Genomic DNA, 23,207 nt, shown 5'->3' on the forward strand with positions numbered 1-23,207 from the left:
GGAAATCGAACCCGGGACTTCTACACGCCAGGCCGACGCTCTACCACTAAGCCAACCGGCCAGGGCCATAGTTTTTTTATAGTCCGGCCCTCCAACGGTCTGAGGGACAGCAAACTGGCCCCCTGTGTAAAAAGTTTGGGGACCCCTGTTATAAAGAAATCTCTAAGATGTATCTTTACATGGAAAAAAAAAGTACAGCTCGTTTAAAACAAGTGCTTGGCTATATAGCTTAAATATGTGTATATATACATAAATGTGCATGTGAAAACATATATATTACATATGTGTCTTTATATATTGGGGTATGGCTACATAGACTATCATAGGAAAGATATGCAAGAAATTAGTTGTGGGGGAGAAGAGTCAGAGGGACTAGGAGACAATGGGGAAGCAGGAAGGCTCATTTTACACTATATATACACCATTTGGTACTTTTTGAGTTTTGAACCATTTAAAAAATACTGAACTATTTAAAGGTTTGTAGTATTCAATAATAAATAATATTAAAACTAGCTTTATAACATTTCACTCATAGATTAACCTTGTTAAGGGAATAACAGAATTTGAAATATTATACATATGTTCAGAATTACGCTTTTGGAGTAGACCTACTATAGCTGACTGTTATGGCTTAAGGCTAAATTTCATTTTTTAAAAATGGATTTATATGTTTCCTTCATGAAAACTTTATAATTTCTACACTTATATTTTCATTTACTAGTATCTACATTAAAAGATCAGTTGGAAGACTTAAAGAAAGTAAGTCAGAATTCACAGCTTGCTAATGAGAAGCTGGCACAATTACAAAAGCAGGTAAGTTTTTGGAACATAGTTTTTCAAAGAAATTATAATAAAGTTTAATTGTATTTTGGTCAAAACCCTATTTTCTTTTCTTTTTTTAATAGCTGGAAGAAGCCAATGACTTACTTAGAACAGAATCAGACACAGCTGTAAGATTAAGGAAGAGTCACACAGAGATGAGCAAGTCAGTTAGTCAGCTAGAGTCCTTGAATAGAGAATTGCAGGAAAGAAATAGAATTTTAGAGACTTCCAAGTCACAAACGGACAAGGAGTATTACCAGTTGCAAGCTGCCTTAGAAGCTGAACGAAGGGACAGAGGTCATGATTCTGAGATGATTGGAGACCTTCAAGGTAATTTTGTTTTGTTTTGTTTTTAAAATACAACACCATTTTATGTTTAAAACACTTAACAAAGTGGATACAGAAGGAAAATACCTGAACATAATAAAGGCCATTTATGATAAACCATCAGCTAACATCATATAAAATGGCATAACACTGAGGGGTAATGGGTTTTTTTACTGTGGTAATATATATACTGTTCACAAAAATTAGGGGATATTTTATCACTTCATATTCATTTTGAAATATCCTCTAATTTTTGTTAGCAGTATATATAACAAAATATACCATTTTATCCATTTTTAGGCATATGACTCAGTGGCTTTCCATACTTTCACATTGTTGTGCAATCATCACTATTATCCATCCGTAAAACTTTGTTTTCATCCCAAACTAAAACTCTCTACCCTCCACATTATTTGCTCCTCCCAGCCCCTGGTAAACACCATCCTACTTTATGTCTCTATGAATTTGACTATCCTAAAAGTGGAATCAGAGTATTTGTCTCTTGTTCCAGTTCACATAGTGTCCTCAAGATTCATCCATGTATCAGAATTTCCTTCCTTTTTAAGGCTGACTCATATTCCATTGTATGTATATAAGATATTTTGTTTATCAATAGAAGGTAATTTTCTAAATTTAATTTTATTTGTAATTGTGCTTAAAATCATAAAATTTACCATCTCAGTCATTTTTAAGTGTAAGGTATTTTTTATCATATTGCTCTCATAAAGAAAAGGCCCTTGGTGAAACCAGAAATGGTTAGCATTTTTCCTCTTACAGGATAATACCTACATTTGTATCACACTATACTTACTTAACTCTCATGGGCACCCCTGTGAGGTAAGGAATGTGGATATTTCCACTTTTACAACCAGATTACTGAAAACTTAATTTTAAAACATGTCTATTTTATAAAAGTCTTAATCAAAATTGGACTGATCCAGGCAAAGAGGATTATCACTATTAAAACCTGTGAATTCCTCATGCCTTGTTGATAGAAATAGAAACTCAGTTGCAGGAATAGAATCTCATCACAAATAACTACGTGCTTAGGGAAGTTAGCAGTCTTTGTGAGTCTAAAAGAAAAAAGATTGACTATAACAGTGAATAAAGGAACACTTTTCATAATGGTTATAGAATTCACTTTGTTTTCATAAAGATGCCTGGTTCTACCCACTTCTCATCTTTTTCTGTTTTATATTTCTATTTGCAGCAGCATCTGTATTACCTAATCAAACAGATATGCATGGAAGTTGCCAGATGTCTCAGGGAAAAGTTGGGGGTGGGGTCATCCATTTTCACCTAGTCAGAGGATGGGAACATAGTTTGGGGTCTCGTGGGGCTTGATGATTAGCTATAATTCTGTGAAGAGAGGTCAGGGTCAGTTTTTGTGACTGTGGAAAAGGAAATTAAGATCTCCCCTTGGTTCCTCTCTAAGGAGTGTTGTGCAATCTTATTTCTCAGAGACTAGGCTTAAAATAGATCTAAATATAATCAAGAAAGTAACATCATTATATGTATTAGAAAAGCCTCATATGTACTGACTTCCTTAAATTGCTTTTCTAGGCTTTTTTATATAAAGCCTGATTGTGTGAAAGTCACCAAGTTCACCAAGACACATCATCTGCCTTCATTATCAGTAAATCAAGGAAAGTAGAATAGGTGATTCTCTTATAAATCCTAGTTCTAAAATTTTTTAAGTCTTTGATGCTCTGGATATGACTGAGATTTGAAGTGCTTGCCTTAAAAGGAGAGACCGGCCTGACCTGTGGTGGCGCAGTGGATAAAGCGTCGACCTGGAAATGCTGAGGTTGCCGGTTCGAAACCCTGGGCTTGCCTGGTCAAGGCACATATGGGAGTTGATGCTTCCTGCTCCTCCCCCCTTCTCTCTCTCTCTCTCCTTTCTAAAATGAATAAAAAGTAAAAAAAACAAAAAGGAGAGACCAACATCCATGTGTTCATCAACAATAGTTTTAATTGACTATATTTTAGATATTAGTGAGGTTAAGGAAAATTCATAGCATGATTTATTGTTGAGGTTTATCCTTTCTTAGTGCTTCCTTTGAGGTTTATTTTATCTGTCTATCTATCTATCTATCTATCTATCTATCTATCTATCTATCTATCTATCTATCTATCTTGAGAGGAAGGGAAACAGTGAGACAGATTCCCGCATGTGCCCCACACTGGAATCCATCTGGCAACCCCTGTTTGGGACCAGTACTTGAATCAGCCAAGCTATTTTTTTAGCATCTGAGGCTGATGCGCTTGGACCAACTGATCTATCCTCAGTACCTTGGGCCAACTTTCAAACCAGTCAAGCCGCTGGCTTGAGGAGAGGAAGGCGGAGAGAACGAGATGAATGATTCTCTTGTGTGCCCTGGCTGTGAATTGAATCTGCAACGTCCATATGCTTTACGGATGCTCTCTGTCCACCGAGCCAACCAACCAGGGCTGGAGGTCTAATTTTTACTTTAAATGGCAATTAAAGCTCATATATTAAAAATGCATACAACTTATGTGAACTTCAACGTATAAAAATGCATTTTGGTTAAAAAAAATTTTTACATTCATCTCTTACTATCTTTAAGAAATTTCAGGTCCCTCAGGTATAAATTTTTTATAGTCTTGAGGCTGGGCTTCTAGCAGAATCAGGATTATTTTCTAGTTCAGTGTCCTTCATGTACACTAGTGGCAAAAGCTTCTTCGTATATATGGGAAATGACTTCCCAAATATAATTGGCTAGTCAATATGTTAGGCTTTGTGGGCCACATAAGAGCTCTGTTATATATTCTTTTTTTTTTTTTTTTTTACTTTTTATAACCCTTTAAAAATGAAAAAAAGAAAAACCCAAAACATTTTTAGCTTCACGTCTGTAGAGAAACAGATTACGGCTCTGAAGTTTGCCAACACCTGGACCAGTGTACAGATAAGGCTGCTGTTACGGACAAAATTAGCTTGCAAAAGTCCAGGCCATAGAGGCTTAAACAAAATGAATGGCCAAAGATCAAAATGTCATGGAGGAATGAAACTTTTAACTGAAATGGTGAGCTCTTCATCTAGTAAGTTTATCTGTGATTCTTCAGATTGAAGTGCAAAAAAACAAATTTTTTAAAATAAACCATTTTAAAAAGGCTTTTAAAAAATCCTATCATTGGCCCTGGCCGGTTGGCTCAGCGGTAGAGTGTCGGCCTGGCGTGCGGGGGACCCGGGTTCGATTCCCAGCCAGGGCACATAGGAGTAAGCGCCCATTTGCTTCTCCACCCCCCCCCCTTCCTCTCTGTCTCTCTCTTCCTCTCTCTCTTCCCCTCCCGCAGCGGAGGCTCCATTGGAGCAAAGATGGCCCAGGCGCTGGGGATGGCTCCTTGGCCTCTGCCCCAGGCGCTAGAGTGGCTCTGGTCGCAGCAGAGCCACGCCCCGGAGGGGCAGAGCGTCCGCCCCTGGTGGGCGTGCCGGGTGGATCCCGGTCGGGCGCATGCGGGAGTCTGTCTGACTGTCTCTCCCCGTTTCCAGCTTCAGAAAAAATACAAAAAAAAAAAAAAATCCTATCATTGCCTGACCAGGCGGTGGCGCAGTGGATAGAGCGTCGGACTGGGATGCAGAAGGACTCAGGTTCGAGACCCCCAGGTCACCAGCTTGAGCGCAGGCTCATCTGGCTTAGCGAAAAGCTCACCAGCCTAGACCCAAGGTCGCTGGCTCCAGCAAGGAGTTAGTCTGCTGAAGGCCCCCAGTCAAGGCACATATGAGAAAGCAATCAATGAACAACTAAAGTGTTGCAACGAAAAACTGATGATTGATGCTTCTCATCTCTCTCCATTTCTGTCTGTCTATCCCTGTCTATCCCTCTCTCTGACTCTCTCTCTATCCCTGTAAAAAAAAAATTCTATCATTTAGTTGGTTTCTTCTTTAACTTTTTATTTTGGAAAATTTCAGTCATATACAACAAGAGAATACTATAATGACCCCCTAGGTATCCAATATCTAGCTTCAATAATCTTCATCTAGCAGCCAATTTTATTATATTTTTACCTCCAACTCCCTTTCCCAGTCATCTGACACTGAATTATTTTGAAGCAAATTGCAGACAACTCATTTTTAATTTGTAAATATTTCAGTATTTCTTAAAGATAAAGGATTCTTTCAACAAAACATGGCCACAGCTCTGGCCAGGTAGCTCTCCACTGGTTAGAATGTTATCCCAGTAAACCAAGGTTGGATGTTCGATCCTGAGTTAGAACACATACAAGAATCAACCAATGAATGCATAAATAAATGGAACAACAAATCAATGTTTCTCTACTTTAAAGGAAATCAATAAGTTAAAACAAAACACCGCCTGACCAGGCGGTGGCACAATGGATAGAATTTTGGACAGGGACACGGAGGACCCAGGTTCGAAACCCAGAGGTCGCCAGCGCTCAGGCTCATCTGATTTGAGCAAGGCTCACCAGCTTGAGCCCAAGGTCGCTGGCTTGGGCAAGAGGTCACTTGCTCTGCTGTAACCCCCCGTCAAGGCACATATGAGAAAGTAATCACTGAACAACTAAGGTGCCGCGAAGAATTGATGCTTCTCATCGCTCTTCCCTTCCTATCTGCCCCTATCTGTCCCTCTCTCTGTCACAAAAAAACAAAATTAATCATTACCATTGGGAGGGCGTGGAGGGGAGTAAAAAAGGGACAAATAAATACACAGTGATGACAAATGATTTGACTTTGGGTGATGGGCATACAATGCAATCAACAGTCAAATGCTATAGAGATGTTTGCCTGGAACCTATGTACTCTTAATGATCAGTGACACCCCATTAAATTTAATTTTCTAAATAAAATTTTAAAAAAACAAAAACACAAGACCACAATGTCATTATCAAAACTGGGGGAAAAGTTGATACTATAGTACAATATTGTACCATTGAGTCAGTGCTCCACTTCTTCCACTAGTCACGTCATTTGTTGTTTGTTGTTGTTGTTACTGTATTTTACTTGAATTAAGGCTCCAGTTAATATTCACACATTGCATTTCATGTTATGTTCCTTAATGTTTTTTAAAATCTGTAGATTCCTCCTCCCTTTTTGTTGTTCATAGTTCTGTTGGTTGGAAAAAAACAGGTTTTTTGTTTTGTTGACTGTTTCCCATTCTGAATTTTGGTGATTCCATCAATTAATATGTTGCTCTTTTCCTTGTAGTACTTTAAACTGGTATTTCTGGAGGCTTGATCTATTTCAGGTAGGACTTTGGCAGGAATATTGTAAGACATTGTTTATGTACCAGGAGGCACATAAAGTCTAGCTTTCTCTTTTTGTGATGTTACAAGTCATTGATGATCATTGCCTAGATCTTTTATTTCTTTAGCAGTTTGCAGCACTGGTGATCTGGTTTTTATTCTTCATTTCTTCGTTAACTGGAATACTTCTATAAACATTTTACCAACTATATAGTTTCCCTGAGGTACAGCTTATAAAAGAAAATCAAGTTAAATACTTGATTTTTTTCATTATTTTTCACAATGGTACCGTATTTCCCCATGTATAAGACACACCCTTTTTCAAAAAATTTGAGGTCTAAAAACTCTGCATCTTGCCCTGGCCGGTTGGCTCAGTGGTAGAGCATCGGCCTGGCATGCAGGAGTCCCAGGTTCAATTCCCGGCCAGGGCACACAGGAGAAGCACCCATCTGCTTCTTCACCCCTCCCCCTCTCTTTCCTCTCTGTCTCTCTCTTCCCTTCCTGCAGCCGAGGCTCCATTGGAGCAAAGATGGCCCGGGCGCTGGGGATGGCTCTGTGGCCTCTGCCTCAGGCGCTAGAATGGCTCTGGATACAACAGAGCGATGCCCCAGGGGGGGCAGAAAATCGCCCCCTGGTGGGCATGCCAGGTGAATCCTGGTCGGGCACATGCGGGAGTCTGACTGCCTCCCCGTTTCCAGCTTCAGAAAAACGGAAAAAAAAAAAAAAAAGCTCTGCATCTTATACAGTGGTTGTATACTTTTTTTACTTGCATTTTCCACTTTTTCGCACTTGTCTTTATGCTCACTGTTTCACACTTGTTATAGGTATTTTACGGTAGGTTACATTTTGCCATGTTCTGCCCAGAAATGTATGAGAAAAGATTTTCGTACAGTGTTGAATTCAAGTTAGAAGTGATCCAGTTTGCAAAAGTGAATGGAAATCATGCTGTTGAACATAGGTTTGGTTCTCCTCCAACTGAGAAGTCAATCCGAGACTGGCTTCGAAAAGAAGAAACCCTACTGAAAACACCACAGCAGAAGAAAGCCATGAGAAGCAAGTCAACAAAATGGCCTGATTTAGAGAGGGAATTGAATATATGGATTGACGAGCAAAGGGCAGTTGGAATTTCTGTGTCCACAAAGATGATTCAGGAAGAGGCAAGAATTGCTGATGAAAAAGAAGTTACTGATTTCAAAGGAGGACACAATTGATGCTTCAGGTTCATGAAACAGAATGGACTAAGCACGTGTACATGCACCAGACTTGCCCAAAAGATGCCCGAAAGCTATGAGCAGAAAGTCCTTGAATTTCATTGTTTTGTCATTCAATGTTGGAAGACACATCAATTTGAGTTGGAACAGATTGCAAATATGGATGAAGTCCCCCTTCAATTTGATGTCCCAAGTAACAGAACTGTTGCTAAGAAGGAGATGAAAACTGTAACTGTGAAGATAAGTGGGCATGAAAACCAAGCTGCCTCCTGTGCTGTTTTTTCAATGCAAAATGATGCCAAAAGAATACATTCCCCGAGGAGTGATTGTCCACATTCATGACAAGGGTTGGATGAATCAGGATGGGATGAAGATCTGGTTTGAGAATGTTTGGAAAAGGAGACCAGGTGGGCTCTTATGCAAACTCGCCCTATTGGTGCTTGATCAGTTCAGGGCACACATAACAAAAAACACGAAGAAGATTGCTGCAAAGCTAAAACAAAACTTGTCGTCATATTTGGATGCTTGACATCCCAGCTCCAACCACTTGATGTCAGCATTAAACCCTCAAAGCTGCCATGAGAGACAAATGGAACCAATGGATGAAGTCTTCTGGGGACAATTTGACACCAGCAAGAAGAGTGAAGAAACCAACTATAGGAGAAATTTGTACCTGGGTGAAAAGATCCTGGGATAATATCAAGATTGAGATCGTTGTCAAGTCATTTAAGAAGTGTAGCATTTCAAATGCCATAGATGGAACTGAGGACGAGGCAATATATGAAGACAGTGATTTGTCATCAGACACAGATAAGGACAAGCTAATGGATGGGAGTTTTGACAGTGAAGAGAAGTTGTCTCAATTTTATGATGAATAAAACTTGAGTTCAATAACTTTATGAAATACATTTTTTCTTTCAAATTTCAGGCCCCCAAATTAAAGTGTGTCTTATACATGATGGAAATACGATTACTCCAAAGATAACCAGTGACATTAATATGTTAGTTCATTGCATTATTCTCATTGATGCGCTCATGTGTGACTAGTGAGAATCTCATAAGTTTAGACAACATCATAGTCCTGGATAGCATCTTTTCTTTTTGGTATGTATAGTATATTTCCAGGATCATTTTCTGGGGTTTTGTTTGTTTGTGTTTATTTTTTGTTTGTTTTTTGGTTTTTTTAGATAAGATGAGGAGAGATAGTGAAACAGACTCCCCCAAATAGTATCCGCCTAGCAAACCCCATCAGGGTTTGATGCTCGAATCAGCTGAGCTATTTTAGTGCCTGAGGCTGATGCGCTCCAATAGAGCTATCCTCAGCACCTGGGTAACAAGCTTGAACCAATTGAGCCACTGGCTGTAAGAGGGAAAGAGGAAGAGAAGGGAGAAAGCATATGGTCACTTTTCCTGTGGGCTCTGACAAAAAATTGAAGCAGGAGCTTGAGTCTGGCGCCTTAGACCACTCGGCCATCCTGACAAGGACTCTGACAAAAAATTGAACCTGGGACGTCTATATGCCACATATGACACTGTCCACTGAGCAACTGTGCAGGTCCCATTTTCTATCCGAAACCTGTAGCTACCCACTTTTCAAGGAAACACTAGTCCTTTTTATAGTGTATGGCAGGGGTCCCCAAACTGCGGCCCCCTGAGGCCATTTATCCGGCCCCCGCCACACTTCTGGAAGGGGCACCTCTTTCATTGGTGGTCAGTGAGAGGAGCATAGTTCCCATTGAAATACTGGTCAGTTTGTTGATTTAAATTTACTTGTTCTTTATTTTAAATACTGTATTCTCATTTTGGTTTTTTACTTTAAAATAAGATATGTGCAGTGTGCATAGGGATTTTTTTTTTAAGTTTATTTTTTTAAGTTTTTTTTTTTAAGTTTTTTTTTTTAATTTTTATTTATTCATTTTAGAAGAGAGAGAGAGAGAGAAAGGGGGGAGGAGCAGGAAGCATCAACTCCCATATGTGCCTTGACCAGGCAAGCTCAGGGTTTTGAACCGGCGACCTCAGCATTCCAGGTTGACGCTTTATCCATTGCGCCACCACAGGTCAGGCTGCATAGGGATTTGTTCATAGTTTTTTTATAGTCCAGCCCTCCAATGGTCTGAGGGACAGTGAACTGGCCCCCTGTGTAAAAAGTTTGGGGACCCCAGTGTATGGCATTGAGAGACTGTAATCTGAATGCTGTATAATTTTAACTGATTTTGTATTGGTAAATGTCCATTGGACTTTATAATAGAATTAGAAAATATTTTCCATTGTAATTGCTAATTTCTTAATTTATTGTGTTGTGATTAGAAACTATTACATACCAGATAACTCCATGATTTTTTTCTGGCTTTGTTCATAATACATTTTGTTTTTAGCTAATGGGTGTTTGAAAATTGTGTATGTTTTTTACTTAATATATTTTGGGTTCAGTTTTTGGTAGAAAATCAATGGATCAATTTTCTAATCTAATAAATCAGTTTTCTAAGACTCCATTTATTCTTTCTCTCTTTAATCTGTCAAATTTTAAAATATATTTTTTAAATTACTACTTTTTCTTCCCCAAGCCCCCTTGTGTTTCTAACAGGCTTTGTTTCATGTATTTTGTATTTTTTTAAATAACAAAATATTAACCATTTAAAGGTGTACACAGTCCACTGACATTTAGTACTTTCACACAGTGTTCTGCAATCACCTCCTCTATTTAATTACAAATATTTTTGTTATTCCAAAAGAAAACCTTGCACTCATTAAGCTGTCTTTCCCTATATCGCCCTCCACCTAGCCCCTATCAACCATCAATCTCCTTTCTTTCCTTTCCTTTTTTAAAAAAAATTTTATTTAGAAAATTAAATTTAACAAGGTGACATTGATCAATAGGAGTACATAGGTTTGAGGTAAACATTCCTATAGCATTTGAACTGTTGCTTATGTTGTATACCCATCACCGAAGTCAAATCATTTCCTGTCACTTTATATTTGTCCCTCTTTACACCCTTATCCCCACCCCCACCCCTCCCCATCCCCCTTTTTAACATCCCCCTTCCCCTGGTAACCACTTCACTTTTATCTATGTCCATAAGTCTCAGTTTTGTATCCGTTCTATGTGTGAAGTCATACAATTCTTAGCTTTTACTCATTTCACTCAATATGATGTTCTCAGGGTCCATCCATGTTGTTGTAAATGGCCCTGTGTCATCATTTCTTATGGCTGAGTAGTATTCCATTGTACACCTCCTCTTTATCCGATCATCTACTGAGGGACACTTTGGTTGTTTCCATGTCTTGGCCACTGTGAATAATGCTGCAATGAACATGGAGGTGTATATGTCTTTACGTACCAATGTTTTCGAGCTTTTGTTGTAGGTACCCAGCAGAGGGACTGCTGGGTCATATAGTAGTTCTGTTCTTAATTTTTTGAGGAACCACCATACTTTCTTCCATAATAGTTGTACTAATTTGCATTCCCACCAGCAGTGAATGAAGGTTCCTTTTTTCCCACAGCCTCTCCAACACTTGGAAAATATGGAACGCTCCACAAATTTGCATGTCATCCTTGCTCAGGGGCCATGCTAATCTCTGTATAGTTCCAATTTTTAGTATATGTGCTGCCAAAGCAAGCATTTCTGTTTGTTTGTTTGTTTGTTTTGGTTTTTTGAGAGAGAGAAAGAGAGAGTGATGAAAAGCATCAACTTGTAGTTGTGGCACTTGAGTTGTTCATTGATTACCTTTCATGTGTGTCTTGATCCGGGGGTTCAAGCCAAGCCGGTGACCCCTTGCTTAAGCCAGCGACCCTGCACTCAAGCTGGTGAGCCTGTTCTAAAACCAGTAATCTTGGAGTTCCGAACCTGGGACCTCAGGATCCAGGTCAGTGTTCTATTCAGTGCGCCACCACCAGTCAGGCCTAATCTCCTTTCTATCTTTGAATTTACCTGTTCTCAATATTTTGTATAAATGACAGCATGCAATATGTGACATTTTATGTTGGGCTTCTTTCACTTGGCATTTTTTTGAGGTTCATCCATGTTATAGCATATGTCAGCACTCCATGTATGGCTGAGCAATATTCTGTTGTACATACCGTATTTTGTTTAACCATTCATCTGTTTATAGTCATTGAGTTATTTTCTCCTTTTGGTTGTTGTGAATAACACTGCTGTGAACCTTTGTGTGCAAGGATTTTTTGAGTATCTGTTTTCAGATCTTTTGGGTGTATATCCAGGGGTAGAATTGCTCTGTCATATGGTAATTCTACGTTTAACTTTTGAGGAACTTCCAAACTGTTTCCACAGTGGCTGTACTATTTTACTTTTTCATTAGCGGTATAGCACATCCTTGCCAATACTTGGTATTTAGCCATTTTCAGTCGTCACCCTAATAGGTGTGAAGTGTTGTCTCATTGTGGGTTTGATTTTCGTTTCCTAATTATTACTGATATTGAGTATCTTTTCATGTACTTATTGGCCATTTTTATATCTTTTTTGGGAAAATATTTATTTATGCCCTTTATTGTTTTGTTTTTTTTCCCCAAAGTTAGAAGTGAGGAGGCAGTCAGATTCTTGCATGCCCCCGACCGGGATCCACCCAGCATGCCCACCAGGGGGCGATGCTCTGCCCATCTGAGGCATTGCTCTGTTTTGACCCTAGCCATTCTAGCGCCTGAGGCAGAGGCCATGGAGCCATCCTCAGCACCCAGGCCAACTTTGCTCCAATGGAGCCTTGGCTGTGGGAGGGGAAGATAGAGAGAGAGAAAGAAGAGGGGGAAGAGTGGAGAAGCAGATGGGCGCTTCTCCTGTGTGCCGACTGGGAAATGAAGCCAGGACTTCCACACCCTGGGCCTACACTATACCACTGAGCCAACCGGCCAGGGTCTTTTATCCATTTTTAATGGGGTATTTATCTTTCTGTTGACTTTTAAGAGTCTGGATACTAGATCTTATCAGATACTTGATTTTTTTTAGTATATACCACTGTTCTGTAAGTTGTTTTTTTACATTCTTGATAATGTCTTATAAGAGTTAATTTGAATGAAGTCCAGCTTATCTGTTATGTGTTGCTCATGCTTTTAGTATCATATCTAAAAATACATTTCAAATCCAAAATTATAAAGATTTTGCCTCATGTCTTTTAAAAGTTTTATGGTTTTAGTGCTTATATTTGGGTCTCTGACCTATCTTGAGCTAATTTTTGTATATGATATGATGTAGGGATCCAACTTTTTTTTTTCTTCTTTTTCCAAGGAGGAAAGATAGAGACAGACTCCTGCTTGCACCCAGACTGGGATCCACCCGGCAAAGTCCTGTTGTGCCTATCTGGGGCCGGTGTTCTGCCTATCTGGGTCCATGCTGGCAACCGAGCTATTTTTAGCTTTTAGCACCTGAAGCAGAGGCTCCACAGAGCCATCCTCAGCCATCCAATGCCCTTGAACCAATTGAGCCATTGGCTTCAGGAGGGGGAGGGGGAGGATTGGAGAAGCAGATGGTCATTGTCTCTTTTGTGCCCTGACCAGGAATCGAACCTAGGACATCTACACATCAGGTTGACACTCTACCACTGAGTAAGCCAGCCAGGGCCCAATTTTATTTTTTTGCATGTAGATATTCCAGTTGCTTCAACACTGTTTATTGAAGAGACTGTTCTCTCCCGTCGAATTGTTTTGTTTGACTTTTTCTTACTGGTTTGTACGACTCCTAGATATTCGTCCTTTATCAAATGTATGTATCATATTGTCTTTTTCTACTCTTTAATATTGTCTACTGATGAACAGAATGTTACTTGTCTTATTTTTAATTTAGCCTAATTTATTTTTATTTTATAAGAAAATAAACTTTTATTTAACATTCTTACATGATTTTATTAGAAATCTGTAATGCATTCCAACTCATATTTTCATTACTTTGTCTTATTGGGAATTGGTTTATAGAAACTTCTATAAGAAAAATGCAGTTAGCCTGATCAGGCTGTGGCGCAGTGGATAGAGCGTCGGACTGAGATGCGGAGGACCCAAGTTCGAGACCCCGAGTTCACCAGCTTGAGCACGGGCTCATCTGGTTTGAGTAAAGCTCACTAGCTTGGACCCAAGGTTGCTGGCTTGAGCAAGGGGTTACTCGGTCTGCTGAAGGCCCATGGTCAAGGCACATATGAGAAAGCAATCAATGAACAACTAAGGTGTCACAACAAAAAACTGATGATTGATGCTTCTCATCTCTCTCCGTTCCTATCTGTTTGTCCTTATCTATCCCTCTCTCTCACTCTCTCTCTGTCTCTGTAAAAAAAAAAAAAAAAAAATGCAGTTAAATCTGAATATATAATTTTTATATGGATTTTTAAAACCTATTTTTATGAATATAGGAAGAATTCTTTAATAGCACTTCAACATTTAAACATCTTGTCACATTTGCTTTATCCTCTTGATACAAACACACACTTTTTATATTTTTGTGCAATAATTTGAAAGAAACTGGTAGATGTTTTTTTCTCCTACATGATCATAATGCCATTTGTGTGTGTGTGTGTGTGTTTCTAGCAGTTAAGCATTATCAGGTGCCAACATTTGGTTTCATTGTTCATTTAAGAACTGCTTAACACTAAAATATAAAAAGCAAATAGAGTGAAGAGTTAGGCAAGAACAGCAAGTTAAACACTGAACTTTAAGAAATACAGTGCCTGACCAGGCGGTGGCGCAGTGGATAAAGCCTCAGACTGGAACACAGAGGACACAGGTTCGAAACCCCAAGGTCACCAGCTTGAGCATGGGCTCATCCGGCTTGAGCATGGGCTCACCAGCTTGAGGGCAGGGTCACTGGCTTGAGCCCAAGGTTGCTGGCTTGAGCAAGGGGTCACTCGCTCTGCTGTAGTTATCTGGTCAAGGCACGTATGAGAAAGCAATTGATGAACAACTAAGGTGCCTCAACAAAGAATTGATGCTTCTTATCTCTCTCTTTTCCTGTCTGTCTGTCCCTCTCTCTAACTCTCTCCGACTCTCTCCCTGTCCCTATCCAAAAAAAAAAAATACAAAATTTTTCTGTTTCTTAAGGGTGCTTTATCCATTTCCCTGACAAATCCTAGGCTACTTTGAATCACAAAGTAAGAAAATAGGTTCTGGGTTTTGAATTAGACCGTATAATTATATTTATTTTTTGTTAAATTTTACATGTATTAAATGTATGTGTTTGTTAAATACTTATATATTTAAAGCCTTAAAAGTATAAAGCGTGTTATAAGGAAATTACTAAGTATGAGTTGCTGCCATTGCATGGCGTGAGCCTTAGGTGGATTAAAGCTAAGCTTTGTTACAATGCTCGAATTCCTTAAAACTTCGTTTTCTATAAAAATAGAGTTTGGCTCCATTAAGTTTAAGACTTTTAAAACACTTTCAGGCTGTCTGGCACATAAAAAGCACTTAAATACTTGCCTTAATTAACTAAAGTGTCTCACATTTAACATGGTAAAAAGAATGCTGAATGTAAAGACTCAGATCTGATTTCTGGACCAAGCTAGGCTCCATCTCTTTGACCATTGTGAAATAAAGAATATGTGTTAGCTGATCTCCAATTAGCATGAACATTTTTTTATTTTTATATATTGTAGTTACTACCCTGTTTCCCCGAAAATAAGACATCCTCTGAAAATAAGACCTAGTGCAATTTTTTTCAAGCTTAGAAATATAAGGCCCCCCCCCTGAAAATAAGACCTAGCGTGTCTTTAGGAGCAAAAATTAATGTAAGACATTGTCTTATTTTCGGGGAAACGGGGGAGATTGTTGTACATGGAAATAGCGTCACAAGAAATTCTTGGTGGAATTCAGAGTTTGGCTGGTTATGCTGATGTTTGTGATGACATGACTACAATATATTAATAAATGTTGATTTTTTTGTTGAACAATAAATGTGAATTCTTGTTCATGGAAAAATAAGACATCCCCTAAAAATAAGAACTAGTGCATCTTTAGGAACAAAAATTAATATAAGACACTGTCTTGTTTTGGGGGAAACACAGGATATATACTATCAAGAAAACAATTATTTTGATCAGGAAATTTAAAACTTTTTTTTTTTTTTTTGTATTTTTCTGAAGTTGGAAACGGGAAGGCAGTCAGACAGACTCCCGCATGCACCCAAACAGGATCCACCCGGCATGCCCACCAGGGGGCGATGCTCTGCCCATCTTGGGGCGTTGATCTGCCGCAATCAGAGCCATTCTAGCGCCTGAGGCAGAGGCCACAGAGCCATCCTCAGCGCCTGGGCAAACTTTGCTCCAATGGAGCCCTGGCTGCGGGAGGGCAAGAGAGAGACAGAGAGGAAGGAGAGGGGGAGGGGTGGAGAAGCAGATGGGCGCCTCTCCTGTGTGCCCTGGCCGGGAATTGAACCCGGGACTCCTGCACACCAGGCCGATGCTCTACCACTGAGCCAACAGGCCAGGGCCTAAAACTTTTTTATCTTAATGGTCATACTGACCAAAAATACTTGTTTTAATGACTGTGTGACTTGAACTTTTTTTCTTACTTGATAGCTCGAATTACATCTTTACAAGAGGAGGTGAAGCATCTCAAATATAATCTTGAAAGAGTAGAAGGAGAAAGAAAAGATGCTCAAGACATGCTTAATCATTCAGAAAAGGTAAGTAATTTAACATTACCATTATGAGATAGTATTTACTGGTTATTAAATATTATAAAGTGGTTTATAAAATAGCATTTATTTCTAATCTTTATATATTATATTTCTAAAAGTTTTATGGTTGATCAGTATGTTTTGGGGGGCAGGGTTATCTATCTTATTTAGCACTTTGTATTGTGTTATTTTTTTTTTTATCCCTGAAGAGTTTTAGTTGTTGGATATTATCTGATCACAAATTGCTTTGGTTTAGAAATAAGTACCTTTTGATGAAAACTTTTTTTTCCATTTTTTTGTACCATGCATATGTTGAAGGTGTGGAACCTTATTACAAGCCTATGAAGAAGGAAAACAAAGGATCAGTATATAGATTACATATGCTTTTATCATTTTGTTGGTAGGAGTTAATAAAATAGAAAATGCACAAAGTGATTGGCCTTTACATGTAGAATTGTCTTAATCAAAAATATCGTTAGTTATCCTTTGTCTCTACCTTGCTAAAAAAAAATACAAACAAAAAAAGGGTTAAATAGATAATATGCAGTTATAGAGCTCTTACTTTTTGATGCCTCACTGAAATGTAGGTTTACTAGATGCTCAGATAAATGATGAGGAAATCTGCCAGTTAATCTTGTACTTTGTACACATGTTTTGTGACAGTATAGAATAGTTTTGTGCTGTCTGAGCCTGGTGTAAATGGAAAAATGGGATGAAAGAAGGAAGAGGAGAAGAAGCACTCAAACAGAAATGAGATACATTTTGACTTGTTCTTTCATCAAAGTAACATATATTTGGTCTAGATACAAATGTAGATAGAGATAATTTAATTGTTTTAAAAAGTGGTAGCAATTTTTTTTATGAATTGAAGAATTTTCCTCTTTATTTCTGATCCTAACAATTAACCCTTCTAACATAATCACCACCACAACCTTGCCCTGCCATCAGACGCGCTGATGATTCAAATGGGAAGAGGCAGGAGGTGTTGGGGGTAAAGAAAAGGTGATATTTTACCTTTAATTTTATGTGCTTATTGTAAATTTTAAAAGTAAGACATAGGTCATATGAAATACAAAAGAAGTATAAAAACTTACGTCCTGAATAAAATTATTTAAGAAATAGGATGTCATATTTCAGGCCAGTGACTCATGTATTATTTCTTGTAGGATATTAAATAATGTAAGATTTAATAATGTCTTATGAACAGTGTATTATATGACTCTTATTCTCATTTTATAGGAGAAGAATAATTTAGAGATAGATTTAAACTATAAGCTTAAATCATTACAACAACGGTTAGAGCAAGAGGTAAAGGAACATAAAGTAACCAAAGCTCGTTTAACTGACAAACATCAATCTATTGAAGAGGCAAAGTCTGTTGCTATGTATGGTAAGTATCAGTTTTAATATTTTCTATATGATTAGTTTTTAAATAATACCTACATTAACTTGATTTTGATCAAAATTTTACTTTATAATAGTATTATAATTAATGATCTAGGAAGAGAATTCTTGTTCCCTGGAGGAACTCCATTCCTCCAGGACATGGACCATCCCTTTGTCCAACGTATTTATGTTGTATTTGTTTTCTGCCCATTAGTCACTTAAGTAGCCTCTTGGTTGTCAGATCCACTGTTGCAGTATCAAAGTGCTTGTGTTCATGTAACCCTTATTTTACTTAATAATGGTCCCAAAGCGCAAGAATAATGATATCAGCTGGCAGTTCAGATAGGTCAAAGAGAAGCCATAAAGTGCTAATTATGTACTGTATCATCCCCCCTTTTGGATACCTTTTATTTTTTAAAATCATAATTTCACCTTCTAGTTTCCTCACTCTCCCACCTTGTATTACCCTCTGTTCCCTATAAAAGTCAGTGGAGCCTGACCAGGCAGTGGCGCAGTGGATAGTGTCGAACTGGGACACAGAGGACCCCCAGGTTCGAGACCCTGAGGTCACCAGCTTGAGCACGGGCTCATCTAGTTAGAGCAAGGCTCACCAGCTTGAGCCCAAGGTCGCTGGCTTGAGCAAGGGGTCACTCGCTCTGCTGTAGCCACCCCCCCATCAAGGCACACATGAGAAAGCAATCAATGAGAAAGTAAGTGCTGCAACAAAGACGTGATGCTTCTCATCTCTCTTCCTTCCTGTCTGTCCCTGTCTGTTCCTCTCTCTGTCTGTTACATACACAAAAAAAAGTCAGTGGAATTGGGGGGTTTTTTTTCCTAATTTTTCAGTTCTTTATTACTGATTTATTCTGGAATTTATTGTCTGTTAATTCATCAGCTCTCTTGCTTTGGACCCTCAGTTTTCTCATTGCTTTGTAATTCCGCTGTATTAAGCCTCCAAACATAACCCAGGATCAGACCAACTAGCCACTTTCTTCATCTCATACAGTTCTTCAGATGGATGTTAGCCCGGGCATTATCTCCAACTGCAGTTGAGCTGTCCTTTTTGTTCTATAACACTCATTAGTTCCTTATCTCCCAGACTTTTATTTCTCTCCTTGAGCTTCCAGTGCCATTTCTTTATTACTCCACTGTTGTTAGGTGAACTCTTCTCTTATTTCAAAAAGAAATTATGAAAACATGAATGTGATTTCCTCAAAATCTAGTTCTTTTACCTAACCTATCCTACTTCTTTACCCATCTTTTATTATTATTAATTGAAAGAAGAATTGAGAGAGAGAGAGAAGCATCAATTCATTGTTCCACTTAGTTGTGCACTCATTGATTACTTCTCATAGGTGTCCTGACTAGGGATCAAACCTACGACCATGCTACATCCAGAGAATGCTTTATCCACTGAACTACCTGGCCAGGGCCTTCTTTACCCATATTCAATATTTTCCTTCTCATCTTAGAGTGATCCTCTTCATGTCTAATATGTTCTAGCTGTACTTAGATTCAGTCTCTTATCTCATTTTAACTTATTACAATAGTCCCCCTTATCTATGGTTTCACATTATGCTATTTCAGTTAACTGTGGTAATCTGAGATCCAAAAATACTAAGTGGAAAATTCCAGAAATAAACTATTCATAAATTTTAAGTTGAATGCTGTTCTGAGTATCAAAATCTCACAGTGTCCTACTCCATTCCTCCAGGACATGGACCATCCCTTTGTCCAACGTATTTATGTTGTATTTGTTTTCTGCCCATTAGTCACTTAAGTAGCTTCTTAGTTGTCAGATCCACTGTTGCAGTATCAAAGTGCTTGTGTTCATGTAACCCTTATTTTACTTAATAATGGTCCCAAAGCGCAAGAATAATGATATCAGCTGGCAGTTCAGATAGGTCAAAGAGAAGCCATAAAATGCTAATTACGTACTGTCAGAAGGTCAGTAGTAGCCTAATGCTACATCACAATTCGCCTCACTTTATTTCATCATGTAGGCATTTTATACATTTCACATCATCACAAGAAGGATAAGTATAGTACCATAGATATTTTGAGAGAGACAGATCACATTCACTAACTTGTTTTATAGTTTGTTATAGTTCTATTTTATTACTAGATAGTATTATTAATCCCTTACTGTGCCTAATTTATAAATTAAACTTTATTATATATGTATGTATATATGTCTACATATATACATACATAGTAAATATAGGGTTCATTAATATCTGCAGTTTTATTAATCCACTGGGGGTCTTTGAATGTATCTTATGTAGATAAGAGAGACTACTATAGCTCTTTTTCTCTTCTTTATCCTCAACATTTTTTTCTCCGCTGAATCCTTTATTGTTGTAAACATATACGAGTCTCTCTTTCATCTTTAAAAAAAAATAGACAAACCCTTGCAGCAACCTGTGATCCTTACTAACTGTTTTTCTTCATCTTCTAGTCAACTTCTTAATATCTGTGAGTGTCACTAGGCACCTTAAATCCAGTTTAAGGGGAAACTTAGGATATTACCTGTTCTTATCCGATATTCTTACTATTCTGATTAATGGCTGTATAGTTTTTATGAGCCCAGGCTTGGAATAAGAAAGTCTATTTTGCCAGTTAGCCATCTATGACTAATGAAAAATTAAATGAGAAAAATGCATGTAAAGTGTTTGTACTTGAAAAGCTTTCAATAAATCGGAGATATTATTATGGTTAAGAAGGATGGTGGTTCTCAATATCCAGAAGGCCAAGTCACAAATCTGGGAATCATTCAGGGTTTCTACGTCCAAATGATATAAACATTGTAGTCAGTCCCCCTTTCTTATTCCCTCTTAGTTTGTAGTGACATCAGCACTTGGCTTGATCTGTTACGATAGATATTTAATTTTTACTTTGAAAAGAGTTGTTCTACTCATCAACCTGTTGTTCTTACTTAGATAAGGATGATCTTTTAAAAATTCAAGTCTTAGTGTGCTGGTCTTTCTTAAAATCCTTTTGTGGCTTTTCATTATTTATAAGTTACATGTCAAACTCCTTCTGACATACAGAATCTTTGAAATGGCACTTATCTTTATAATCTTACTGCTCTGCACTTTTTTATGTGTATACCATTTTTCAGCTGTATTGAACTACTTTTATTTCTGTCACATACATTAATAGTGACTGCCTGTTGTAGGCTAAGCACACTGAAAATAAGCATAGAGAATAAGACTTAGAAGAACTCTCCCTCTTAGAGATTATATTCTGAATGTAGAAAGAGACTAAATAGCAAATCAATTAAAATATGCTAAAATAAGCTAATATGCTCAATATTAAAATAAGGTACTAGCTGTAATCATAAATGTGAAAATATGCACATTATGGTAGGGTTTCAAGCAAAGGTCTCTCTGAGCTAGTGATATTTGAGGTAAGAACTAAAAGTCAAAATAAATCAGATACTGGTCTTTGGTGGCACAGTGGATACAGCGTCAACCTACAATGCTAAGGTTGCGGATTCGAAACCCTGGGCCTGCCCAGTCAAGGCACATCTGACAAGCAATCAATGAACATCTAAAGTGAAGCAACTATGAGTTGATACTTCTCGTGCCTCCCCCCTTCTTTCTGTAAAACCAGTAAATAAAATATTTTTAAAAATGAATGAGACATTTCAAGCGTGGGATGAAGTATGTTCCAATCAGAATTGATTCTAAGTTCAATACTCATACTCTAAGACTGGTAGGAAGTCATTGTGTTTTAAGCTGTACTGAGATGTATAGTTTATGTTTTTAAAAGACCATCCATGCTGCTGTGTGATGAATGCTTTTGAGAGAACAGTTTATAAAGGGAGATCAGCTAGAAGACTCTAGAGTGTGGACATTGGTGGTTGTAAAGCTGAAAAGTTTTGGAGATACAGAGGACAAGAGTTGGTGATAAATTGAATGGAAAGAGGAAAAAGAAGGAACCCAAAACTTGGGCTTTTAATTTTAATAGCTGAATGGATGTTAATATATTTTTACATTCCCTGACCAGGCAGTGGCGCAGTGGATAGAGCATCAGACTAGGACTTGGAGGACCCAGGTTTGAAAACCTGAGATCGCCAGCTTGAGCACAGGCTTATCTAGTGTGAGCACAGGCTCACCAGCTTGCACGTGGGATCATAGACATGACCCCATGGTCACTGGCTTGAGCCCAAGGTCGCTGGCTTGAGCCCAAGGTCGCTGGCTTGAGCCCAAGTTCAAGCAGTCACTTGCTCTTCTGTAGCCCCCCAGTCAAGGCACATGAGAAAGCAATCAATGAACAATGAAGGTGCTGCAATGCAGAATTGATGCATCTCATCTCTCTTCCTGTCTGTCCCTATCTGTCCCTCTCTCTGATTCTCTCTTTATCAAAAAAAAATACACACACATACACACACACACACACACACACACACACACACACACATTGAAATAATTTGTAGGAGTGGTTTGGGATGGGAGGGAAATAATGTATCTATTTTAGATATATTAACTTTGAAAAGCATATTTGATATCTGGGTAGAGATGTCAAATAATCAATTGGTATGTAAGTCAGAAGCTCAGCAGAGACTATCCATTCAGGAGTCAAACAGGTGGAGCTGTAGGAAGAATATCTTGAAATTAGTGAAGGGAAGAATAGGTCAGAAGAGAAGAATAATTATATTGGAACCCTTAGGCAGTCTAACATTGGGAGGTTAGATAGAAGAGGGGAAACCAACAAAGGACACTAGGAAAGAAAGAGCAGCCAAAGGGGTAACAGGAAAACCAAGAGAGAGTGGTATGAGAAGCTTGAAGAAGCATTGGAAAAAATGGGAAGTGGCCTGACCTGTGGTGGCGCAGTGGATAAAGCATCGACCTGGAAATGCTGAGGTCGCCGGTTCGAAACCCTGGGCTTGCCTGGTCAAGGCACATATGGGAGTTGATGCTTCCAGCTCCTCCCCCTTCTCTCTCTCTGTCTCTCTCTCCTCTCTATCTCTCTCTCCTCTCTAAAAATAAATAAATAAATTTGTTCTTTAAAAGAAAAAAAAAATGGGAAGTGGTTCATTATACTGAATTCTATTAAGGTCAGTGAAGATGAAGACATGGAGATTGTGTGTCCTCTAAATTTTGCAACATGGACATCATTGGTTAACATACAGTTTCAGAGGAATGGTGGAGATAGAAACCAAATTGGAAAGAGATGACTATAGTAGGTGAGGCACTGAAGACAGTAAGTGTAGACAACTCTTTTGAAAGTTTGGCTTTGAACAGAGATGGGGCAGGTCGCTGAAGAGAGATATTAGATCGGTAGAGGATATTTAAGGGGATAATAAATCAGATTATTATGTTGATGGGAATGATTCAGTTTGGAGGAGGAAATTGTTGAGACAAAGAGATGACATAATTGGAGGAACAAAGTCTAAAACATAAGCGAATGGATTTATGTTTGACTAGAGAGATGGGAATAAGTAATAATAATTGTATTGGCACAGCTAAGTTTATAGGTTTGGGGGAAAAGATGAGGAAGTTTCATTCTGGTGGTTTCCTTTTGTCACCTAGAGCAGTGGTCCCCAACCCCCGGGCCACGGACCGGTACCGATCCACAGAGAAAGAATAAATAACTTACATTATTTTTGTTTTATTTATATTTA

General features: G+C 38.4%; 1 protein-coding gene and 1 pseudogene across 1 annotated transcript in view; one reads left to right on the forward strand and one right to left on the reverse strand.

Annotated features, from left to right (window-relative positions):
• Positions 1–23,207, forward strand: part of ROCK1 (Rho associated coiled-coil containing protein kinase 1) — a 159,191-nt gene that overhangs the window by 89,885 nt on the left and 46,099 nt on the right. The window contains exons 15-18 of the mRNA XM_066353644.1: positions 722–813; positions 906–1,152; positions 16,092–16,198; positions 17,432–17,582. Coding sequence (XP_066209741.1) covers positions 722–813; positions 906–1,152; positions 16,092–16,198; positions 17,432–17,582 — 597 coding nt within the window. The remainder of the gene's footprint in view (positions 1–721; positions 814–905; positions 1,153–16,091; positions 16,199–17,431; positions 17,583–23,207) is intronic.
• LOC136383624 (U6 spliceosomal RNA) lies at positions 11,100–11,200 on the reverse strand (annotated as a pseudogene).

Source organism: Saccopteryx leptura, chromosome 11 (assembly GCF_036850995.1).
Source record: "Saccopteryx leptura isolate mSacLep1 chromosome 11, mSacLep1_pri_phased_curated, whole genome shotgun sequence".
Lineage (NCBI taxonomy): Eukaryota > Metazoa > Chordata > Mammalia > Chiroptera > Emballonuridae > Saccopteryx > Saccopteryx leptura.